Below are 25,127 nucleotides of genomic sequence, written 5' to 3' on the forward strand. Positions count from 1 at the left end.
TGCAGGTTTGATATTTTTGTGTTACTTTTGTATGTTTATTCTTATTCTAAAATGTGTAGGACTAGTGTGGACTTGCTACTACTTTATTTACAGTAAAAGACACGGAGAGATAAATTAATTTTGAATGCGTGTGTTAGATGTAGTGTTGTGAGGCATGGGCTTATTAGTTCGGTTACATCTCTGACTCACAGCTTTTGCTTGTTTCGGTTTTGTCTTGATTTCTTTCACTGTTGTCAGGTGGGGCTTTCTAATGAACAACAGGTTTGACAGGGACCAGTATGGATGGATAAACTCCCAGCAGATTTACTGAAAAGGCAGTGTGGTTTTGATGACACGTGATGTTAGAAACTTTGGAGAACACTCCCTGAAAAAAGCTTTGAAACTGGGATTGTGGAAGTAGCTCATTCATTTATCTGGTCACTATGAAACTTGGCTATGCATAGACTATGACTACGGTATATATGCTTAAAACAAGGTATCTTTTTCAGTTTTGTATACCTTGTCACCTCAAACGTGAATATTCTGCATTACATACGCATAATAATAAGTATTAATCCGTTTGAAAACAGACATGGCTTGCTTTAAATGTATTGGTGCACCGAAACCCGGAAATAAAGCGCGTGAATGGGGGTTGGACCAACTGTGACAAATTCAAGAGCGGAAAAAAAAAGTTCTCCTGCGAAGTGCGAACAAGTTTTAGACACACAAGGGAAACGTACGAGGACATGGTCGTTGATGAGTGGAAGCACACATCTATGTATAAAGTACGAATCTATGGACTAATAATAATTAGAAGAAACGCGCTAATGGAACGTATAATGAAAGCGCGCTCTTGAGAATTTAGGAAGAAATGATCGAAGCCATAATTATAGGTATGGTTTGCTTAATTTTCTTTTACCATTACTCGTTATTTTTGTATTTATGTTACTGACGAATTATTGTTTTGGTTTTATCTCTGCGACTCGTTGTCAAGTTAATTGCCTGAAAAACACAAACATGGTTTTAGCTTTGAAACGATGTTTTTTTTATTTTTTTGTTTTCAGGCAACACCCGACTGATATTTATACCTAAACCATCCAATGGAAACGACTGGTTTAATTCATCCCTTCTAAACGATTCCTGATGTTGTTAACACCACAGCTTTGGATGTTTACAGCATAAAGGAGCTCTATTGTTCGGACACATCACGTAAGGAACTGTGTGGAATTAATAGAATTCATCGCATCAATTGTGTTGTTTTAAATTCCCAAAATGACTGTCAAACTGGACTTTGAAGAATGCCTGAAAGACTCCCCTCGATTCAGGTAAGAAAGCTACTCTCCCCCCCCCCCCCACCCACACTATTGTGAAAATATTTAACTACACAAAATAATGTAATTTTTTAAACGAATGTCCATTAAATTATAGTTTTATAAAAGACAGGTCACGTGCAGGACATTAAAATGATAAACTTGACTGTCATGTGCAGAATGGATGACGTAGCAGGTTTGTTCCAAGTAGTTCTAGGATCATGTCAATGGGTTCAGATGAATGGTTTTGGCCTGGGCGTGCTTGATTAAAACTGTTCTCAGAACAGCGTGAAATGCCGTTGCAAAGGCACAGGAAAGAATTTGCTGAGGTCCATACAAAAGGAATGAATGGGATAATGATTAAGTGGCGCTGTGGAGAGTAGGAGGGCACATTTTTCACCGTGATGGGACGTTTCTAGTACTGTCAAATCGATTAATCGCATTTAATATAAGCTTGTGTTTATATAATGTGTGTCAGTGTGTGTATACATATACATACATACATACATATATATATGCATATATGTGTACACACAAACGTTTATGTTACATGCGATTAATCGATTTGTCAGCACTATTTTTAACCATTCAAGTGAATGTATAATGCTATTATATATCGTCTAGAAAATAATTTGTTCTTTCTCTTTGTGGTTTGGCTGTAGTTTTAGTGGGCATGGAAAGTTTGAGTGCCATGTTTAAGTGGCTGCAGAGGGAGCAGACTCAGAGAGTGTAGTGAGTTCAAAAATTAGGTCACTTACTTGCATAAACACACACAATTTCCCTTTTCATGTGTCATATGCGAATCTAAACATAGAGAACACATGGAACTTGTCTACACCAAGAGTACTGTCATGCATGGACACTTTTGACCTTCAGAGAGCAACTGAAAAGTAAGAGTTTCCATGAAGGTGTACAAAGGCCACTGACATAAACACATGCGAGGCCTAGTTTACTTCAGACTGCGGCTGCAAGTAGATGATGGTAGTGGTGGGGAGCAGGAAGTGAGACGAGAGATACTGAAATGATAAACAGGAGACAGGAAGTGTGTTTTAGGGGTGGATTGCTGCGGAAACTAAAACTTTTTCTTCAACACACAGATTTCTGCACAAACAAATACATTTTTGATGAGTACACATCCATGTAAGCTCTGAGTATAATTTAATGCTGGAATACAGTACAAAACTTTTTGAAATATGAACAGATTTTAAAACACAAGGCATCACACACTTGCCAGCTTTTTAAATGGTTACAGAGAAGAAGAAAAAACCTGGGTATCATACACTCCTCTGAGCTGTTCATGTCCGTCACAATATTCCTCATTTAAATAATTCCCAACCAAGGCATATGGAAAATATAGGTGTGAGGCCTGGTTGAGTTGCGTTAGTAGCGTTGTAGCCTAACTCGCGGTTATGGTAAAGGGCGTATAACACGCTTGAAGCGGTTGACCAATCACATCATACTGATCCAGCCAACCAATCAGAGCACATTGCGTTTTTTCTCGTCAGCCATCTGTAAAACGCTTTCTGTAATATTGCGCGTTGCACTTTCTCACATTCATAAGTAATATGTGTGCACCATCTTTGTGTACGTAAAGTCTTTGGGAGCTTTAAGTTGTAATTACGAGTTCAACGAGGATGGGATCGTTTTTACAAGTAGGAATTACGGTAATTCCTACATGGCGTGAACACACAACGCACTTAAACTCTCGCAATAACATGTGAAGAGTAGTTTGAGAAATTAAAACAATATGTGCTCTTAAATAATCTCAACTTATCAAACATGTTTTATATCATCCGACTGGATAGAATCATAGCTTTGATTCCGGAGCTAAAAAAAAAGGACTTTGTGCCCTTTATACACTACACAATTTTTTACTACTTTTTTTCTACTCCGACTGACCAAAATATGCAGACTGACTCTGACTCTCAAGTCAAGTCTAGTCCCCTTTATTTATATAGCGCCTAATACAATACAGATTTTTTTCAAAGCAGCTTCAGAGTGATAATAGAAAAATTATGCATTTTGGCTGTTGTTCAGCTGAAGTCAGTTCAGTGATGATTCAGTTCGTTGGAAAGATCATCCATTATTAAATTATTTCATTTAATCTATAAAGCAGTTCTGCAGAAAAAAGGATGTCATCATCCAGCTCAGTTCAGTTCTCATACAACAGCGTCAATGCAGTCAGATCAAGAATATTGTTGAACATTTCAGCAACTACCATCGACTCCTTCAGACTATAAATTAGGGAAAATTTGGACAAAAGTTGTGTAGTGGATTCCAGCCTTTACTTGGATAACAGTGTTTGATAAAAATTATATAAAAAGTCCATTTATTTTATAATCTTTCTCTCAGTTACTGTTTATGCATTATTAATACATTTTTTTTATTTATAAACATGAGCATTATGTCTGTATGTGTGAAAAAGCAGGAAACTACTACAATGAGATAAGCTATTTATCTGTGTTTAAAGAAAAGTCTGACAACGCAGATAAGCGAACATTCATTGATGTAAACACATTTTAATACACGTAAATGCACACAATCACACGGCCCTAGTGAATGAAATAATAATATTTAACTTGGTTTAATATGTTTTGTGCAAAGTAAATGTAGTGTTTTTAATGGGTTGAGTTAAGATGAATGGGATTACATTCTTTTTTGAGTTCGGTGTGTGAAAATGTATTTGCTATATTTCAATAGGGCAGATATCGAGAAGGTGGAGGTCAACGTCAGTGAACTGGAGACAAGACTCGAGAAGGTGAGGAAATGCTGAGAAAACTCACTATTAAGTGCTGCATCATCATGACTAGTGCTCATACATACGAACAAACCACTAACCCTAATTTTAAACGTCAGCACGTATTGAAACTCATTCTGTTGATACCGTAAATCCTGTGGCTTGTTGAGGAGACATATACTACTACTTTTCTAAGTGCTTTTTTTCAGATAAAAAAAATATATCCCATTGGCTCATATTTAAGTAGAGACCAAATTATCATGGAGTACCAATATGCATCTGCCTAGCAGCATATAATCAACAATTCAGAACGCATGCAACTTTATGGCAACATCCTGCCGTACCGGTGTCGAGTTTTGCATGTACAAGCACCCCTCCTAATGCTAAAAAAAAATCTCTGCTACCGTTTTAAACTGTATAAGAACGGAGCCTTATATTTAGGCTTACACCATAAAATAATATCCCAAATACTGCATGGTTTATTGTTTTGACCGTCAAATGCTCAAATCCTCAATTTAAAAAAACAAAGCCATTGTTCCTCTCTTTTGTGAAGTGATATAGTGTTATGCAGAGGAACTACAAAGAGGAATTGCCAATTGAAAAGGTTTTAACCACAATCCAAGATAATTTCCCCTTAAATCTATTAGACTGAATCGTTTCAAACCACAGAGACCTACAAATTCATCTACATTGTAATTTGTTAAAGAGGACCTAATTTGCATTTTTACATTTCCAACTTTCTTTAGTGTGTAATGTTGCTGTTTGAGCATGAAAAAGGTCTGCAAAGTTACAAAGCACAAAGTCACTCCCAAGGGAGTTCTTCTCTATATCATTGTCACTGTTTCTGAACTCCCTGAAACTCCCTAAATCTTTCTTCCGGAAACGAACACTTCACAATATTCTTAATTTAAATAATTCCAAGGCATACACAAAATGAAGGATACGAGGCCTGGTTGAGTTGTGTTAGCAGTGTTGTAACTCGTAGTTATGGTAAGAGTCGTGACATTTCCAAAACACGCTCAAAGCACTCGACCAATCACGATACACCGATCCAGCCGACCAATCAGAGCACACTGCACTTTTCAGAAGGAGGGGCTTCATAGAGACAGGAACTAAACAGAGCGTTACTGACAGACTGGGAAGAGAGGTGCTGCAACATTGTCAAATATGTGAAAAATAATGTGTTTTTTGAACATTCAAGCATGAAATCCTCTTCTAGTAGAGCCCAAAAACAACATCAAGACTTTAAAAAAGGGCATAATAGGTCCTCTTTAAATAATTGATCACGAACTTTGTTTGTAAAGGTTTTTATGTGTATTTTAGTATGTTATGAATAATATGACATTATAACATCCTGAAAAAATTGTGTGTTTGTGTAGTTGGTGAAACAGTGCCACACTATGCTGGATGCAGGCCGTTCCTATTGCCTAAACAGTAAGAGCTTTGTAAATGGCCTTAAAGAGCTGGGACACCACTGTTCTGAGGACCAAACTATGGGGGTGAGTCTATCAACAGTCCTGTAACGGATTTTAAACTAGCATTACTTACTGTACACAAGAATTCACACAGGGTTAGCCACATGTGCTAACCGATACCATAGGAAGTGAAACAACAAGATTGTAAATTCCAGAACTGTACGGTAACGTTCAGCTGTACGATAAATTCCAGACCGATATGAGAAACAACGGCAAATTAGTGAGTGTAGTGTAAAATATGGGATGTGAAGATATTTGTACTTTTTCCGATAGAGGTTTACCTCAGGTTGGAAACTTTAAGGTTTGAAACAAAGAATTGAAAAATACTAATGTAAATGCCAACAAAGCAGCACAACTGATTTCTACATTGATAATAATAATCAGAAATGAGTATCAAATCAGCCTATTAGAATAATTTCTGAAGGATCATGTGACACTGAAGAGTGGAGTAATGATGCTGAAATTCTAAAATATATTAAATAGAAAATAGTTTTTATTTTAACTGTATATATTAAACGCAGCCTTGGTGAGCATTAGAGACTTCTAGAAAATCTTACTGACCTCAAACCTTTGAAAGGTAGTGCAAGTGTTTGCAAAATGGAAAAGGAAAGTTCCTGTGTGGCTATATGAGTTAAAATGATTGAGAGTTAACGGAAGCATAATAGAGGCTGCGTTTCTTTCTTTCAGGAGTGTTTAGAAAAGTTTTCTAAAAAGCTTTCAGACATCGTTTGTGCTCAAGAGGTGAGTCAAGTTCTTCCTTTTTACTGGTACTGTTACTACTAGAAACCAGCGTGCCAACTATCTGCCCGGAGATGTGTTCCTGTTTTCACTTTTCTTTCGGCTCGTCTCCCATTCCATGAATTGTGTTTCTCCAAACAGGAGGTGATTGAAACCACACAAAAGTCTGTGAAGTTGAAGCTACAGAATTTTGTTAAAGAGTAAGTTTTTCTTCTTCTGCCTCTTTAGCAAGGCACTTTTTTTTTTGTATAATATGAAGCTGTCTGTAAACACAATGCATGAACTTAGGAGTCTTAGTCATAAAACTCATACATTTTTCTGCAGTGGCCCTTCTGAGAGAATTGATTGTAAAAATGCACTCATTCTGTATCTCCCCTCTAAGGGATGTGAAGCGTTTCAAGGATGTGCGGAAGGAGTTCGAGCGAAGCAGTGAGAACCTGGAGACGGCACTGAGCAGGAACGCTCAAGCTCCACGCGGGAAACAGCATGAGGTGGAAGAGGCCAGCAATAACCTACTGAATGCACGCAGAGCCTTCAGATCAGGAGCCCTGGACTATGTGCTGCAGGTACAAACATACGTGTGTCCGTGTTACAGTGTAATTATAGTTATAAGTACTGAGTGATATTAATTAAGTAGTACATGTACTTACTATAGGGTTAGGGTTCGGTTTAGGGTTAGTTGCATGTAATTATGCATAATTTATAGGTATCACAACAGTAATTACATGTAATGTTTAACAGAGACACTGTAAAATAAAGTGAACGGTATCAAATATACTGTATACTTTCATATACAATGGCCTTAAGATGTATTTCGACACACCTAAAATGTCTAGATATCTTTGCATCAAACTTAATGGTATTTATCTGAACATACCTTTAAAGCAAATGTTTTTATAAGAACATTGTTAGGTTTCAATTAATAAAACAATATATATTGTTGAGAATGAAGACAAAAACATTGTGGCACTCTTTGGTTTTCACACACACCACCTGTTTGCCGATTTGGTTTGTTATCTAGTGTAATGACATTCATATATTTTTAAGGTATGTTTGTGTCCAAATACTTTTAGGATACTGTATTTAGAGACTCATTCTCAAACACACTCGCCTAGTTTCATGCATGGACATATGTGTCCTCAATTTAGTATTGTCTCCTTTGGGATATTTGTTTTTGCTTGTATTATTGTCATTGTAAATCGCCTTCTCTCTCTCTTCCTAATCTAGATTAATGTAATTGAGTCCAGGAAGAAAACTGAAATTCTTATGGCGGTATGTGTCATAATACAGAATGTATTTTATTAAAATGCCCCTATTATGCTTTTTTTAAAGGTTCCACGTTTTGTTTTGGAGGACTTCTGCAATAGGTTTACATGCATCCAAGGTCGAACATTTTTTGTGCATAATATACATTACACATCACCTAATTTTTCAAAGATTCTGCAACAGCTTGTTCGAAGATTTAGTCTCTCTAAACCCCTCATTTGAACCCCTACTCTGCTCTGATTGGTCAGATGGCCCAGTCTGCTGTGATTGGTCCACAGTTTACAGTGGCTGTCGGAAACAGAACGCCTATTACCATATCTTAATTTCAGCTCCAGATCTTCCTCAGCACTTGATACACAGTGATACGAACAACAACGATAGCTTCGGTTTTACCATTTCAATTCCAGTGCGAGTCCTCGTCCTTTTGAAGTGCATCAACGTGGATTCTCAGCGTTGAAAACATTAAAACATGTCTTCTCGACATGACCAACACGAACCAAACTCTTCCAGTCTCAGCTACAACTACAGTGTTTGAGGGTCAAAGTAAACGTTGTTCACAGGCAGCCAATGAAGACCATAGACTGGCATTATGCAAATCTGTTACATTGTTACGTTGGTTTGTAACAGGAAGTGAGACAGTTCAGAATCAATTCTTTCTTTTAGGAGACAATAACTTTATTTGTCATGCACTTTGATCTTTAAAACTTTGAAGACTTTTACATCCACAAACAGCGATATTACACACTGCATGAAAGGTAATAGTTGAAAAAGCATAATAGGGGCACTTTAAAATAATCAGGACTGAATGGTAACTTACTAACTTTTGCTTTTGTGTTTGTCTCTTGTGTAAATGTGTGTCAGATGCTTTCTCTTATGGAGGCCCAGGCTCTATTCTTCCAACAGGGCTATCAGTCACTTACAGAACTGGAAATCTACCGCAAAAAGCTGAGTGATGAGGTGAGAATAATTTATCTGTCTATCTGTCTGTTTGTCTGTCTGTCTGTCTGTCTGTCTAAAATATTTCAAGTGGTATCCCCAAATTCAACTTCAATCAGTCTAAAAATTATTCAACTCCATGAATAAAATCCCTCAAAACAGCACAAATCTGCAAAACAGGTGTTGTCTCAAGCACACCTGATGCAACTAATCAAAGGCTTCATTAGTTGCACCAGGTGTGCTTGAGCTAGAACACATGAAATATGTGAACTGGCTAGGTTTGTTGAGTGTCACGTTTGACTGCATTTTAGAAATATGGCTAAGTCAAAAGAATAGTCCAAAAAGTTAAAAGAAGATATCATTTCCCTTCAAAAACAAGGAACAGGATACAAAAAGATAGCAAAGGAACTAAATGTTCCCAGAGACACTGTTGGAAGCATAGTTCGCAAGTCCAAAGTTAAAGGAACAGTGGTTACATTACATGGACGGGACATAAAAAGAAGATATCAAAGGCTGCAATCTCAGGTTTCTGAGAAGGCAGGTTCAGAAAAATCCTCGAGTGAGACCTGCAACAAAACTTGGTGGCAACAGGCACTGAGGTCTCAGCTGCACATTAAGACGCATACTAAATGCATGCGGTTTCCATGCCAGATCTCCAAGATGTACACCACTACTGACCCAAAAGCACAAGAAAAGTGCTCAAAATCATATAAATAAGCAACAGAAGTTTTAGGATTCTGTTCTGTGAAGCGATGAAACAAAGCTGGAACTGTTCGGCCTGATGGATCAGCGGTATGTCTGGAGGAAGGCACCGTAGGCTCGAGGATGCTCTGCGGCTGCTTTGCATCCTCTGGCACAAGAACCCTGTAGCGTGTGGAAGCCAAGATGGATTCATTGAAGTATCAGGAAATCCTAAAAGAAAGCGTCATACCCGTCAGTAAGGAAGCTGATGCTTGCCATAAAGGGGTTGATTACTTTTGAGGCTGCAGAAGTGATTAAAAGTTGCATTTTCATTCGAATTTTGGGAAACCACTTATGTTGTGTTGAGCTGTTTCAATTAATTTTGTTTGATTTGTTTATTGCAAACAGCTGAAAGTCTGTACGTTTTGCAGATAAACCTGATTTGCAATGGGGGTTAAATAATTTTGATTACAACTATATCTATCTATCAATCAATCTATATGTCATGCATGTGCAAAGTCAAAAATATGTCAAGCCTGTGAAGCTTCTTGTGGCTTAAAAACGCACTGAAAAGAGAGGAAGGAAGAAAAAGTGTGAAGAACCAAGTAGGACAAATGTACAGTATGCTTTGAGGGAGAAAAACATAAAACTGATCATATTGTGAAGTAAAAAAAAAAGATATCAGAGATCGCATGATGGCCCATCATGACAGGAAGTTTTCTGCCAGAGTGAGCAACAACAGGAAACAGTTTGTATCACACACTGGTTTGTGTGTGTTGGCACATACTTTTGTGCTCACAGAACTGTAAAACTGCCTGAAAAATACCTCAACACTTCATAAGAATGTAAACAAACATCAACCCTAGTTTGTGGGCTTAAAATTGACATGCAAATTCTAAGATCTGCTAATATCTGCATGTTTTTAATTTTACTGACAAGTTACCTGAGATCAAATACTGCCTATATAATGTTTAAAAGTTGTTGAGGATTCATATATTTGTGTATAAATATCTTGGCAAAGCAATGACTTGATGTTACTGAGGAACATGAAGTTGAAATGTAGAAGTTTTAGACAGGAAACTTACTCACCTTCTACTGGCCTGCGAAAACCACAAAACCTGCTCGTAGCTTCCTGTAAAGCACAGGAAATGGTGAAAAGCTTAGCAAGACGTATGTCAAGAGAGATCGCAAGAGCCTATTCATTAGCTGCGAAGTCCTTTAGAGCATTAAACAGATTGCAAATGAAAAAAATGGAAACATTGTCGGGGTAGAGAGACAACTTAAATAAATTAGATGTGGCTGGGATCGAGACCTGTTTTTACCAGTATAGTGTTACAAAATTGGGGACAAGCGGAAAAGCAGTGAGAAAGCAAGGAGTGGAAAAGACAGGGGGAAAGATCAGGAAATTCCTTGGAGTATAATAAGCAAAAATGGAGAAGGTGGTCTTCGTGACCTCTTCTTAAAATAGGTCAGGAAGTTGAGCAAGCCCCAGCGTGTCTTACATCCTTTCCTATTCAATTAGCCCTGAGTGACGTGCACTTTGACTTCACTAACTGCGGTCCAAAAACCCGCCGCACCCCAGATAGACTACAATTATAGTGGACTTATCACAACTCTTGACAAGAAAGGTCACATAATAGCTATATACAGCAGTGGGGATTTAGGCTGAGCCTCAGTGCATGTGTTTATAATTGTGTGATATACAATTAAACTTCCATTCTGAGATCTGGTTAAACGGTCTAAACCTCAGTCTCAAAGTGTTTCCATCTTTTAAGGATTTTCTGTCCTATCTGCCATATGCTCAGATGCCAGTTTCTGATTTTCTGCTCAAATCAGATGTTTTGTGAGGTCATCACATGTTTTTTGTTGTTGTTTTTTTTAAGTCTGGCCTGTAAAAGATACTTGCTTAAAACGGGCAATGATACCCTGGCTGATTTGCATGCGTAAATAACCATTGTAACATCCACAGAAAATTTCATAATATCATTTAATATAATATAATATTTAGTTTTATGCATATGAAATTAATAGAATGTAGAACTTCTTGTCTTGCACTAGCAATACATGCATTAGCATTTTAACAAATTGAAACAAATTAATTTGTGTATATTTCTGTGTAGAATACATTTTTTTAAAGGTCACGTCAAGGATTAATCAAGCTTGCTGTTATGATGATTGAACTGGTTTAATTTTACATCATTCCAACCTTACTTTTCACAACACAAACAATTTGAAAGAGTCAGATTTATTTCTGCATAAAACCAATGTTTGTGGTAACGCATTACAAGAAACGAGTTATGTAATCAGATTACTTTTTTCAAGTAACTAAGTAACTCATTACTTTTGAAGTTACAACAATATGAGTTACTTTTTCACATGTATTGACTGACAGCTCGTCTGTCCCCATGTTGAGGGAAATCGAGAGTAAGTGCAGATTCAGTATTACTCAAAATTAATAAAACATTTGCAAACTCTAATTATAATAGGTTGAACAAATATACTTTATATATTTAATCTCACTTTATTAAGCAATGTCTTTGCTGAAGATAAAGTGTTGAACTTTCTTCTCCTGCATCCTATTTTTCTGCAGTCCAGAGCGACAGCACAGCTGGAAGGTTTGTTTGAGTTGCGCCCTCAACTGTACAGGCGTGAATTTGCATTTCCTTCAGCGTGAGGCTTATTCATTTCACTTCGGTGTGAAAGGAGTGTTAAATTTGCCAAAAAATAAAACTATTTTGTTATCTAAAAACAGATCCGCATGGTGGAAAAAACTGATTTGAGCCACTGTGGTGTACATTGCTCCTGTAACTTTGATTTAGATACAAATAAAGGAATGAATAATAAAATGTGAATATCATTTCTCCTCTTTTTGTCTAGTATACTCAAATGGTCCTGAATTCTGCAAGGGAGAAAAGGGACATGGAGCAGAGACTCGGTGCAGTCAAGAAAAAGGTAGTAAGACTCTCTCTCTCTCACTCACACACACATGCACCATTGTATCTCTACACAAAGACACTATACATGTATCTAAGGGAAGATATATGTGTGTGACTGTCTTTAGGATGTGTCGTATGATGACTCCATTATGGACTTCAGCCCAGATGCACCCAATGGCATCGCAATGGAAGGTTACTTGTACAAGAGAGCCAGCAATGCGTTCAAAACATGGAGCAGGTACAGCACTCGTCCAATATCTGCAGAGCAATCCATGATTTTAATCACGGGATTACTCTCATTACTTTAAAAATCAATAATATTATTAAAAATAGTAAACTAAATTTAGTAGGACATTTCTAAAAGATATAATAAATGACTAAACACTAATCATAATTTAGTGGTTCTGTTAAGTTTACTTTTTGGAGGTCTATGATTATGCATGTATTTTTCATTAAATTCTTTAGCTATTTGTAAAGCTGTGATGCAGGGTAATTATTTTCTAATAATTAGTCTTTCTGTCTTTCTTCATGTGATTCTTTGTAATTATTAACCTCTTTGAAAAACATTTTTTATCTTTTAATTAAACAGAGTTCAGTTTCACTCATTATTGGCAAATATTCATCTTGAATGTCATTTTATTTTTCATATCATACATTTATATTTCGCAGTAATGTATAAAGCAGAAGTATTTGCTCTTTCACCCTCTTGTATTTGTGTGTCTGTTGAGGGGGTTGAGTTATGGTTTCAAAGGCTGTAGGTCTGAGTTGAATTACTTGTTTAATTGTTATTGTGTGTGTGTGTGTGTGTGTGTGTGTGTGTGTGTGTGTGTGTGTGTGTGTGTGTGTGTGTGTGTGTGTGTGTGTGTGTGTGTGTGTGTGTGTGTGTGTGTGTGTGTGTGTGTGTGTGTGTGTGTGTGTGTGTGTGTGTGTGTGTGTGTGTGTGTGTGTGTGTGTGTGTGTGTGTGTGTGTGTGTGTGTGTGTGTGTGTGTGTGTGTGTGTGTGTGTGTGTGTGTGTGTGTGTGTGTGTGTACTGCAGGCGCTGGTTCTCCATTCAGAAGAACCAGCTGGTTTACCAAAAGAAACATAATGTAAGTATCAGATTGTCTAATAACATAAGGATCACGTAGCATTAACCAATAGAAGGAATGCCACATCGTTTCACACACACATGCTGATACTTATAAACCCACAAATTTTGTGAATTGGAAAGAATTTAGAGGCTTTAAACTGTTTTTTTTTTACCTTAGGAACACACATTGCATAAGCAGACTGCATTTGTTTTATTTAAAAAAGCTCTCGGTCTCTCTGTAACAGGAGCAGATCACTGTTGTTGTCGAGGACTTGCGGTTATGCACAGTGAAGCCCTTCAGTGAACAAGACAGACGATTCTGCTTTGAGGTTGTCTCTCCCTCCAAGTGAGTGTGTGTGTGTGTGTGTGTGTGTGTGTGTGTGTGCGCACTAAACTGTCAGAACTGGCCTTCCATTTGTAGTTTTGAGCATGCAACATTTTTCTGATTCTTGTAGTGTTTATGTTCTTGCTGCAATTTGACTGTAAATATGTTATTCTGCATTTAGGCAAGTCTGTACATATTCCATTCTCCAAATGACTGTGTGTGTGTGTGTGTGTGTGTGTGTGTGTGTGTGTGTGTGTGTGTGTAGGAGCTGTTTATTACAGGCTGATTCAGAGCGACAGCAGCAAAGCTGGATCAGCGCCGTCCAGAACAGCATCGCCTCAGCATTCCAGGACAGAAGAGATGACAATCTTAGCTCTGTACGTCACACACACACACACACACACACACACACGCACGTTTAACTAAATATCTAAGTGCAGACATTCCATCGAGTTCTATAAATGTATATAAAGCTACTTATTATTACAGTATATTGCTGCTGGCTAGGTATGTCAAAAGTACCAGGTTAAAATAAATAATAATATAACGATAACAATCTTTCTACAGTATTGTTTGTACTGAATACCTGTGCATTCACTGCTGTCTGGCTGAAAGCTTGCTTTGCAGCATTCACAGGCATATTTGCACGCATGCTCTGAATAATCACATCTTGCTGTGATGTGGTTACATGCACCATTCAAATGTGCTTCTTGGTCAAAATGCCTTAAGTCTTGGCAATGCAGTTGAATTATTTTAAAAAATGTAAACTGATGTGCAAAGAAATCTCATATTTAATGAAATATTTATACTGTGTGTTATGCCTTGCAAATGCAGGCAAAGAGACCTGCCCCTGTCTAAAATGTCATCAATATTAATCAAACTACACTATCAAGAGGTATTTATTTTATTCCTCACTGTTTACTTTGCTTAACTAATTGAGAAATATCTGAAAAGTATGTGACATTTTTTATTCGGTTAGTTTTATTAATAGGACATTTTTTAAATAAAATAGTGTGTTCAGTAGTATATTCCTTTTTGGTGTCGAAAATTGCCTCAAGAAACATGAAATTTCAGTGGTATTGGTACTACAAGTTACAGAATTTTTGATATTGTGACAATCCAACTACAGACTAGTTCTGTGTAGCCAGACCTTCAGACGGACAGCAGAAGGTCATCACAGTCATCACAGCTTTCATTGGCCGAGGACCGGCCTGAGGCCGTCTGACTGACATGTTAAGCAACCAATCACAGTTACTGTTTAGGAGCGAGAAAATGTCCCTACAATAATAGACTAGCGTGTAAAACGAAGTCTTTGCCACGAAATCCACAGTCTTCACATAATTTTGAAAATCCAGCGTTTAGTTGAGCCTGATAAGCGCTCATTGTCAGTTTTAAACGTGTCCGCTTTCTTCTTCCATGAGGGGGGTTTGGCATCAAGATGGCTTTGTTTCTAGGTGGACTGTTAAAGAACGTGACGCACATCTCCCAGAAATCCTGTAGAATTCAACCAATCATATTTCGAAACTCCTGAAGGGTTTCCTATTTTGTGTGCCTTAGACAGCATCAGACAGATTCATGCATCAGACAGATTCAGCCAACGGTCCAAATTGTTTTATTATATAATATACAAATATTATATTATTTTTAGTATCGTTTTTAAAGCAAACAAAAAAAGATATATTTTTCAGCTTTGTTTTGAAAAAGCACATTTATTGTACATTTCCACACAAGCAGAATTAGCTAAAATGCTATATTTTAATGAAGGCGATACATGTGTTAAAAGTGCATGTGTGTGTGTGTGTTCAACAGAGAGATCGCTGCAGCTCAGTGTCTGCGGGAAGTGTGCGTTTGAGTGGAGGGGAGCCGGAAACGTCTCATCGGGAAGCCCTGGAGGAGGTGCAGGCCATCTCCGGGAACGGACAGTGCTGTGACTGCGGGGAGCCGGGACCCGACTGGGCCTCTATTAATCTGGGCATCACACTGTGCATTACCTGCTCTGGCATACACAGGTAACACACACACACACACACACAGCTATATAACGTATCATACGAACATGCATCTGAATTCAGTTTCGTGTTTGCAGGAGTTTAGGTGTCCACTTCTCAAAGGTACGATCCCTCACGCTGGACTCATGGGAACCAGAGCTCGTCAAAGTAAGAAAGCATGCATGTCATGCTCATATATTTATGTATGAGATCAAATTGTTTTGAAGTATGCACTTTGATTAGTCACACCTCTCATTCTGTCCATTTCTGCTTCTTCTATCTATTTTTCATCTCTCTATTTCTACAGCTCATGTGTGAGTTAGGAAACACAGCCATTAACAAGATCTATGAGGCGCGTATTGATGAGATCACAATCAAGAAGCCCCACCCCTCTAGTCCAAGGTACAGTGAATGCAGTGTACTAGTTAATTGGCAGTTTTGCCTTTTTTCTTCTTAACCTTTCATCAGCATGTCTATGTGAAAGATGTTTTTATATGTAATATATTATGTGTGTGTGTGTTACAATTACAATTTTTAATCCAATTTTAATCAAATCCAATCCAGGTGTGAGCGATTGTTTTACTATTCTTTTTAAACTCTTGAATGAAAATAACGTCAAAGTCATTTAGAATAATCAAATGTAATAATTTATTATGTCAGGTAAATGTATCACGCCAATTTCATAATCAGTTCAAATATAATCAATACAATAACATCAAATGCTCTGGAAATAGAGAAAATATGCAAACCCGACATTAGGAAAGGCTGATCTCAGGTACAGAAAACGCCCTGATCCTTTTGCTGCATTTCATTATATAGACAGACCTCATTTCAAATGTAAACATGAGTTCACAGTGGAAATTTACCTGCGGGTGACCATTTGCTAGCAGTGGAAATTTGCATTGAGTTAACACCTTCTGACCATTTGCCTGAAGGTCACACACCTTTGTGTGCAAGATATTTCTATAACTCTTAAGAACTTTATAACCTTTTGGTTTACTTCTTTGAGAATGAGACATTTGTACCAGTCACACTGAGACATTTAAAATGATACCAAATTCACATTAAAACCATATTGATTCTTGTGTGAGTTCGGGAGATCTCACCACGAGGGAGGGAGAGTGGGGGTCGAGGGAAAGAGATGTAGATGAAGGGAGACTTGCGTCTCGAATGGTGCACAAGAGGGGGTCCAAATGGTAATTTCCTTTGTTTTCTCAGAGAATAGCCCTCTCTTACAGTTCTTCCAGTTTTTCCAGTCTTACAAAAGCATCAAATAGACATTAGAAAAATAGCTTTAGAAATTTTTATTTATTTGATTCAACATAGAATTTATTACATAAACTTTTAGGCTTCAGCGGCCATGAGGGTGAGTAAATGATGACAGAATTGTCATCTTTGGGTGAACTATCTCTTTAATGTTTTTGTTTTTTTATTAATATGGAAATATGACTTTTTGTTTTTTTTAAATGAAATTATACTCTAAATAAGAAACTGCCTGTAGGTGGCGGTATATCTCTAAATGAGTAAGTCATTGAGTCATTCTTCCATTGTTTGGTTTAAACAGTTGATTCATTCAGGAATTAAGTAAATGGCTCTCTTTGTGAACAGGCCATTGAATCATTGGTTCATCCGATTGATCAGGTCAAAACGCGTATTCATTCAGATACGATGCACAACATTTCTGCTCTGGCTTTATGGGTAATATTCTCATTGGCAAAATTTCATGTATAAAATATAACAATATTAACTTATTATTTATGGAGCTGTTGTATAAAATCAATATCCCATTAGCACTTGTCTTGTGCTATTCGGGACAAAAACAGTACTCATGTGAAATTGCGCTCGTTACTCGTGTGATATTGGTTAACTATCATATGATATAAATATGAAACAAAAACTCATACAGGGGCATTTTTGCCTGGATATCTTAAACTTTAGGGACATTCGAACTGCATTCTATAGGCTACATCACGCAGTAATATGTAAAGTTAACATGTTAAATAATCGAAAGCCCTAGTGTGTGTGTGTGTGTGTGTGTCTGTTTTGCTGTGTTAGTCATCACTAAAATCTCAGAATTTTGTTTAGAATATGTAATCAGTATATGTTTTCTTAGGCAAGATAAAGAGTCGTGGATTCGCTCTAAGTATGTAGAGAAGAAGTTCATCCACAAGCTCCCTGAGACTGGTCGAGCAACGGTCCTGCGGCGCTCCAGTGCCCGACGAAACCGAGCAACCACGCAGGACAGGCCGAGCACACGCCCTGCCCTCAAACCCAAACCCAACCGAGCCACTCTGCCACGACTCACGGGTACACAGACACACATGCCCACAAACTCACTGCATGCTTTCATTTACACATATATATGCAGACTCATGCACCCAAGAACCAAGAGTCTGTCGGTATTTATCTTTTTGATTCTCTGCTACAGTTCAGCAGAGAAATGCGTACACAGGGTTATCATCAGATACGGTGCTCGAAATAAAACGAAAACTCAGATACGGTACTCAAAATATTGGTTTAAACATATTTTCATAAACTGTAATAAAACAATGATTGCAAAGTAAGTTAAAAACTAAAATATACATTTACATTTATTCATTTAGCTGACGCTTTTATCCAAAGCGACTTACAATTGCTATATTTCAGAGGTCGCACGCCTCTGGAGCAATTAGGGGTTAAGTGTCTTGCTCAGGGACACATTGGTGTCTCACAGTGGATTCGAACTAATTAACTTGCTGTTAAATCCTTCTCAGAGCATTTCATACTGTATGTTACTTTAAGCGTGCTAGTGTACTAAGTTCAAGTCAATTTTGTGTTCTCTTGTATTTGGAGTTCACCTATTATGCTATTTTAAAGATTCCTAATTTTGTTTTAGAGGTCTCCTACAATATTTCTCATAAAATACACTTCACATCACCTAATTTCTCAAAAAGTCTGAAAGCAGTCTGTTTTAATATTCAGTCTCTCCAAACCCCTCCATTCCGCAAGTCTACTCTGCTCTGATTGGTCAGACCGCACAGTTTGTTGTGATTGGCTGTCAGAAACAAAATGCCTATTACCATATCTAAATTTCCGCCCCGGAGGCTTCCTAAGTGCTTGCATACACATACGAAGAGTAACAATGGTGTCAGTTTTTCCATATCAATTCCAGCACAATTCATCGTCCTTCTGAAGTGCATCAAAGTGGATTCCTTGCTCTTCTCGAATATGAACAACACAAACCAAACTCTTCCAGTCTCAGCTGCAACTACAGTGTTTTAGCGTCAAAGTAGACGTTGTTCACAGGCAGCCAATGAACACCAGACTAGCATTATGCAAATTGGTTACATTGTTATGTAGGTTTTTAACAGGAAGTGAGACAGTTCAACAGTTCAGAATTGATTCTTTCCTTTAGGAGACGATAACTTTATTTGTCATGCACTTTGATCTTTAACCTTTGCAGACCTTTTACATTCACAAGTAGCGATATTACACTGCAGGAAAGGTGATATTCGAAAAAGTTGGACTCCATGTAAATCAAATGTAACATGACATCTTAAACATTTCTGTTATTAAAATAATCAGTAGATACATTGGAGTTGATATGATGTTTCCCTTGACTGTGATTGCAGTGTAAATATGATCAGGATATTTTTTGGTTCCTCAACTAATTCCTATAATAACTAAACACAAAAATATGTTTATAAAATGAAAACTGTGACTAAAAAAAATAAACTCAAACCAAACTGAAATGTATAGTATATCTGAAAATAAAATCTAATGCAAAACTGTATTAAGTAAACTTGACACAAACACACACGATGACCCTAGTAAATTGAAAATAAGTGTCTGTTCCAGTTTCGACTGAACTAACCAGTTACTTGATGTTTCCCCTACAGGCCTGACCCCAAGTGAAATAATGAAGAACAATTCCAGCTCCCATAAAGGTTACACACACACACACACACACACACACACACACACACACACACAGATATGATGTTCATACATCCATTTGACCACACAAACTCCTTACTGACTCTCTGTTTCTCTCTGCACAGAGAATGATGAAGCGGAGGATCTGAGTGGTCTTCATCCCGGGGCTTTGCTGTATCGATCTGTGGCGATGCAGCATTTCCCTCTCATGGCAGACGCTCTGGCGCACGGCGCTGATGTCAACTGGGTCAATGTGGCCGAAGACAGCAGAACTCCACTAATACAAGCTGCTATGGCTGTGAGTGTGTGTGCCCAGCGGACATGTTTTGAGTGTGTATTACAGTGAATAATTACTGTATTTCTCCCTGCAGAATTCCTTGGCAGCCTGTGAGTTCCTCCTACAGAACGGCGCTAATGTTAACCAGGTGGACTCGAACGGGAGGGGACCACTACACCATGCTACCATACTGGGACATACAGGGTAACACACTTACACAGTAGGGCTGGGTAAAAAAAAAGAGATTTTCCGATAAATAGAGATTTTCATTTGAACAGAACAATCGATTCTTAAAATTTCTTTTACTCAAAGTCAGTGTTTCCTGGTAAATTTTTCATCGGTGGCGCACCCTGGTGTTGAATCTGTGTACCACAGCTGAGTCTACAGCTACGGCAAACAAGGCCCTGTTTACACCTTGTGTTAGGATGCGTTTTGGTCGATCGGATCACAAGTAGACGAGGGAGACACTCGTTTAGATCTGGAGTTTTAATATATATCTATTTACTGCGCAAGTTTCAACCGCTCAGGTCTTCATCGTGATATTGCTAGAATAACAGTCTTACATTTAGTGTTTACTTTGGTATCAACTTAGGAGATGAAGTTAAGTGAAAGGATAAAATCATTCTGAATATAAAAGAATAGCAGAGTTCACACCACAACTATAACGATAAAACACAGTGAAACAATATTGTAGGAATCACTTTCAGAATGATTTTTTTTCCAGCTGATGGATGAGAAAAAAAAATTGACGGCCAATTAGAATCAACCAGACTTTTAAGAGCTCGAGCATTTAAAGCGATAGATAACTTACTTGCAGCACACTTGTCATAAACAGAACAATATGGTCATAATTAATGTAGTCTCGAGATGACAACGTGTTATATTCAGAACTGTTCACGTCTTTGGACTGGGAATTATGCAATTCTCTGCAGATTCATTTAGGCGTTAATAGTTTTGCCAGAGGACAGGTAGCTCTCAGAAAATTCCCAGCTAACAAGTTGTGATTACGAGCTCTACGAGAGCGTGAACAGTCTTTTTAAGATGAAATCTCATAATTACTGCATGGCATGAACGCACATTAATATAGTTCGTATCTATTATGTTTAACTTTATAGTTATCGTACTTGGTGTGACCGGTAAATTTCAGAGCTAATACTGTAAGTATTTAGAGTCCTTTCAAACTCAATGGTGACGTGCAAATTCTGTTCACTGGTAACAGGGTCACATTGGAAATCTGTTATTCAAAGTCTAATTTAAACTTGAAAATAAACAAACTTGTAGGATTTTTACAAATTAAACAAAAATATGGAAAATTGCTTCAAAATATTTAAGATTCTGCACTATTTCTGTGTAACTAATCAAATAAGCAAATTTGTGATTAATCAAGTAATGTTTGATCATCAAAGCTGTTATGAACTTTTCACATATGGTTATGGGTATTTATACATTACAATCACATACAGTGATGAACTAGGAAACCTAAAACTGGCACTTCATAACATAAAGTGTGCCGACCTCTGACCTAACGTGTGTCTGTGCTGTCATAGGTTGGTGTGTCTGTTTCTGAAGAGAGGAGCGGACTACAATGCAAAAGACATTGAAGATAAGGACCCAATCGGCATAGCCATAGATAACGCCAACGCCGACATCGTCACGCTGTAAGTAGTCTTAGATAGATCGCTGAAAACTGCACTGATCCGTTTACAGTACATTTGATGAAGCTCTTCCTGCTAATAACTCGATTAACATATCATCCGCTGTGGTTTTCCTCCCAGACTCCGGATAGCCAAGATGAACAAGGAGATGCGGGAGATGGACGGCACGCCATCAGGTCATTCTGGGGGGCGGGGCTTTGGTGCTGGGGGCGGGGCTGTGGCTGTGATTGGACACACTAAGAAAAGCTTTCAAACCATCAAGAATCAGCTAAGTGGTCGGGCATCAGCTGGCCAGAATTAACTAGCTGTACATTTAGATGACAAAACGGAGGAAACCTCGAGTGTAACAGAGAATTAAAAGGAAGAAAGGACAGTATGTGGGTTTGTGCACTTTGATAAAGCACTTTAAAACATATGGAAACACTGAATGTTAACACTACGTTTTTAATAGCACATAATGGTTTTGTTGGGAACTCCAAAACTGTGTTACACTATTAGTTCACCGCTAACATTACCAATGGTAGAGTATTACATTGACACTAAAAGAAACACTGTGTAAAAGAATTGGACTTCATTTCAGTTATTTTAGTACCCTTGGTAATGTTTTGATTAGAAGTTTTATAATATTTTTTTAAGTTGGTATTAGTACTGTGTGTACTGATGGTTTTGCATGAGTCGTGTACTGTGACAGTATGCTTTTACAAAAATCTGTTTTTTGTTTGTATGGCTGGTGTTTATTCATCTATTAGAAACGCCTGAAGTGGAATGTACAGTGTTTTTGAGCTAGTATGGGTTTGATTTATTTAATATCCGGTGAGACCTTATTAGGTCTCATTGCAGTTTTTTTAACATAATGTAAAGGATAAACTCAGCCGGTCATTACAGTGCTTGCAAGATATCACCATGCTGAAATGTTTCATCTTCTTTTCTTTCTTCTACTTCTTTACAGTTTTCTCCAATTACATAATTTGACTTGAACTGCTGAACATACAGATTCTGGTCAAACCTAGTTTTGTTTAAAAACTAATTTAGAAAAGCTCCCATTGATTGTTATTGTTAAAATGTAATTGACTGCAATGATGTAGAATCTATGTATCTATCTATCTATCTATCTATCTATCTATCTATCTATCTATCTATCTATCTATCTATCTATCTATTTGTCATTCTGTTTCTTATTTCCATCTCCCTGTATCTAATCATACCTTGCAAACACTAGTATTTCCTTCAGAAATGTGAATGATTCATCTGTTATGGGATTTGCATGGACATTTGGCATTGCATGGGGAATCACCACCATTTAACCAACATGTTTACAATTAACAATCGTCAAATGCATTAAATCAAAACTTCAGACCCTGGTGATCCTTTAGAATCAGCATTATGATCTGTTTTAATATTTGGCTTTCCAATATAAAAATGAATAGGAATCTGATACTCTTATTGCAGTGCCAGATGTTTGCAGGTGTGCTTTTTCTGTGGTGCTTATGCTTTTTACGTTCATGGCCGTTTGTCCATGTGTCTGTGTCTCTGTATACAAATTTTGCTGTGGTGCGTTTGTGCGTCTGTGTGTGTGTGTGTGTGCGCATGTCCTGAGACGGGTGGCCAGGTGTCTCCTGCTTGCAGTGTGTGTCCTCTGCACTGCCTGCTACAGGTAATCCTCTGTTACCGTACTTCCTTATGTATAAGAAAACAACTGCGCTTATGTACTATTACAAATATAACTCTTCTCTTCTGGGTGCTGGTGTTGACATCAGGCTGATTCAACCATCTTGTTAGACCTTGTTAAACTCTGTTTGACTCCAGGTTTTCCATCTTTAATCATTTCACACACACACACACAGGGGATATAATTCACACTCTCATACAGTATTGACTGTAGTACATACTCAGTCTTATTTGTTTTGGGAATCAAATGCAATGTGCTGTAAGATTATTCAAGTCTTACATCTGTAACAAATAAGGATGCAAATAGAAAATGTATGTTTTGCTGATTGCTCAAAGGGGCTATATGTAGAATTCAGAAACGCTTGTTATTAGCGACACCGGTGGATGTTTAGTGAACTGCACTCGTGCACATTTAACGTACAAGCGACTGAACGTGATTGAACGTTCTGCTTCGTTCATTGCTTTGACAAAACAAAGTTTAAAATACCTATAGTTTTAACGAACATCCAGACTCTGCCATTTTCTTTGCATGACACATTGATAATGATATCACAGTAGAGAATGGCTCTTTCGGCATTATCCTGAACATCGAACGGAAGAAAGGCACTCGAGTGAACATGTTTTGATTTTCCCGGCAAAAACATCCCGAGTCCTTCACATAAAACATACAAATAAATCTACAGGCTTTCACAGACAACATAGGAAGTCCGAGAAGGTCTCGTTTTTTTGTTTCTTTACAAGCTGTTCACACATTGGCAATACAAAAATCACATACAGCCCCTTTAAAGTTGTGTTTCTTACTCCTAGGGAAATATTCAAATACTAATGTTTCTGTATTTTTTTTTTTTCTCCTGTAGGTGATGATACCTATCATGATATCTTCAGGGATTTCTCTCAAATGGCTTCCAACAACCCAGAGAAGCTTAAGCGCCGTAGCGCTGATATGAAGTAAACCACCTGACCACTAGATGTCAATGTTACACCAATATACGCATATTGGCGCTCCAGTAGACACAATGAAGTTACCACATACTATTGTTTTTCTTTTTTTGCTGAAACGTCACCCGGCTGGCTCCCACAGTAAACACCTCTTATGAAATGCTGCTTCATTTGGTTTGTCTGGTGCACTTGATTGTGGGTCTAAACATCTGGGTTTTAGCATATTTATCCCAGTTTAGGCTTTAGGATGTCATCAATAATATTTGCTTATCTCTTTGAGCACAATCCTTTTTCCTTTACATTGACCTTCTGTATCCAGATAATTTATCATTTGAGAAAGTTTACATTGAAAATGTAATGAAAGCATCAAGTGGAACACATAAAGCCAGAGTAGTGGTTGAGTGGATGCCTTTACATTTCTCATTTAAATGGCTATTTATCCTCGTTGAATTGATTTTCAGTGGACAAGTTGCTATTCATTTCTTTTATTCACTATGTTGTGAGCCACAGTGTTAATGCAACTTGAATGTAAATGTTACATTGGGTGTGAGATCAGTTTGCTTGGTTCTCCTGTATATTTTTATTTCCATTTTCTCTTTTTATAAGACCAAAACAACACGTTTGAAACGGTTAAGTGATGTTTTGTGAGCATGCGATGCTCTAAGCAACTCGTTTGAAATGAATTAACGTGAAAACGGTGGAAAATGTAGCTAAATAAATAAATGATTCATGACTCATCGTGTGACTCGCATTTCTAAGCTTTGCTACTGGTTAACTAGGATGCAGAATTTTGCAATGAAACGCCATTAACACTTGCATAAATATAACCTTATAGAAAGAAGCAGTAAAATGTGACTAAAGACATTTAGAATGTTACAAATTATTTATATTTTAAACGAATGCAATTTATTTCTATGCATCAAAGAATCCTGAAAATTCATGGATCATGTGACACTGAAAACTGGAGTAATGCTGAAAATTCAGCTTTGATCATAGGAATAAATTACATTTTAAAACATTAAAATACAAAACAGTTAATTGAAATTATAATCATATTCCACTATATGACTATATTTGTTCAAACAAATGCAGCCCTGGTAAGCTTAAGAGACATTTTAATTAACCACATTAAAACACAAATCTGTCTACTTAACACAGATTTAATTGTTCCAATAAAACCCAACTGTTTTACCACAAAGTGCTCTTCCTGGAAAATTAAAGCATAACAGGCA

The 25,127-nt window shown here is 37.4% G+C and overlaps 1 protein-coding gene across 2 annotated transcripts; it reads left to right on the forward strand.

Annotated features, from left to right (window-relative positions):
• The first annotated feature begins 226 nt into the window (after window positions 1-226).
• acap1 (ArfGAP with coiled-coil, ankyrin repeat and PH domains 1) lies at window positions 227-24,632 on the forward strand. Of its 2 annotated transcripts, none has more exons than XM_077227706.1 (24): window positions 227-872; window positions 1,044-1,304; window positions 3,990-4,047; window positions 5,406-5,525; window positions 6,189-6,242; window positions 6,381-6,439; window positions 6,622-6,805; window positions 7,467-7,511; window positions 8,367-8,462; window positions 12,000-12,074; window positions 12,184-12,296; window positions 13,096-13,147; window positions 13,374-13,474; window positions 13,719-13,830; window positions 15,263-15,462; window positions 15,540-15,609; window positions 15,749-15,843; window positions 17,555-17,748; window positions 19,320-19,367; window positions 19,482-19,654; window positions 19,728-19,837; window positions 21,181-21,291; window positions 21,409-21,464; window positions 23,814-24,632. In XM_077227706.1, the coding sequence occupies exons 2-24, from the start codon at window positions 1,252-1,254 to the stop codon at window positions 23,906-23,908; spliced, it is 2,274 nt and encodes a 757-aa protein (XP_077083821.1). In that variant the 5' UTR covers window positions 227-872; window positions 1,044-1,251; the 3' UTR covers window positions 23,909-24,632. The 2 variants fall into 2 exon arrangements, 1 of the variants encoding a protein (XP_077083821.1); XR_013203600.1 differs by having other exon boundaries at window positions 409-872; window positions 21,409-22,942.
• The last annotated feature ends 495 nt before the right edge of the window (window positions 24,633-25,127 follow it).

This window comes from Siphateles boraxobius, unplaced genomic scaffold (assembly GCF_051911475.1).
Source record: "Siphateles boraxobius isolate OS27281-9 unplaced genomic scaffold, OSU_SipBor_1 130, whole genome shotgun sequence".
Taxonomy (NCBI): Eukaryota; Metazoa; Chordata; class Actinopteri; order Cypriniformes; family Leuciscidae; genus Siphateles; species Siphateles boraxobius.

What these genes read in the sequence shown, in the direction of transcription:
- acap1 (XM_077227706.1), top strand. Translation starts at nt 1,252, where the DNA reads ATGACTGTCAAACTGGACTTTGAAGAATGCCTGAAAGACTCCCCTCGA. An exon ending in GCAAAAAGCTGAGTGATGAG is followed by an intron (nt 8,463 to 11,999) that starts GTGAGAATAATT and finishes CTTTTTGTCTAG; the next exon opens with TATACTCAAATGGTCCTGAA. An exon ending in CCCCACCCCTCTAGTCCAAG is followed by an intron (nt 15,844 to 17,554) that starts GTACAGTGAATG and finishes ATGTTTTCTTAG; the next exon opens with GCAAGATAAAGAGTCGTGGA.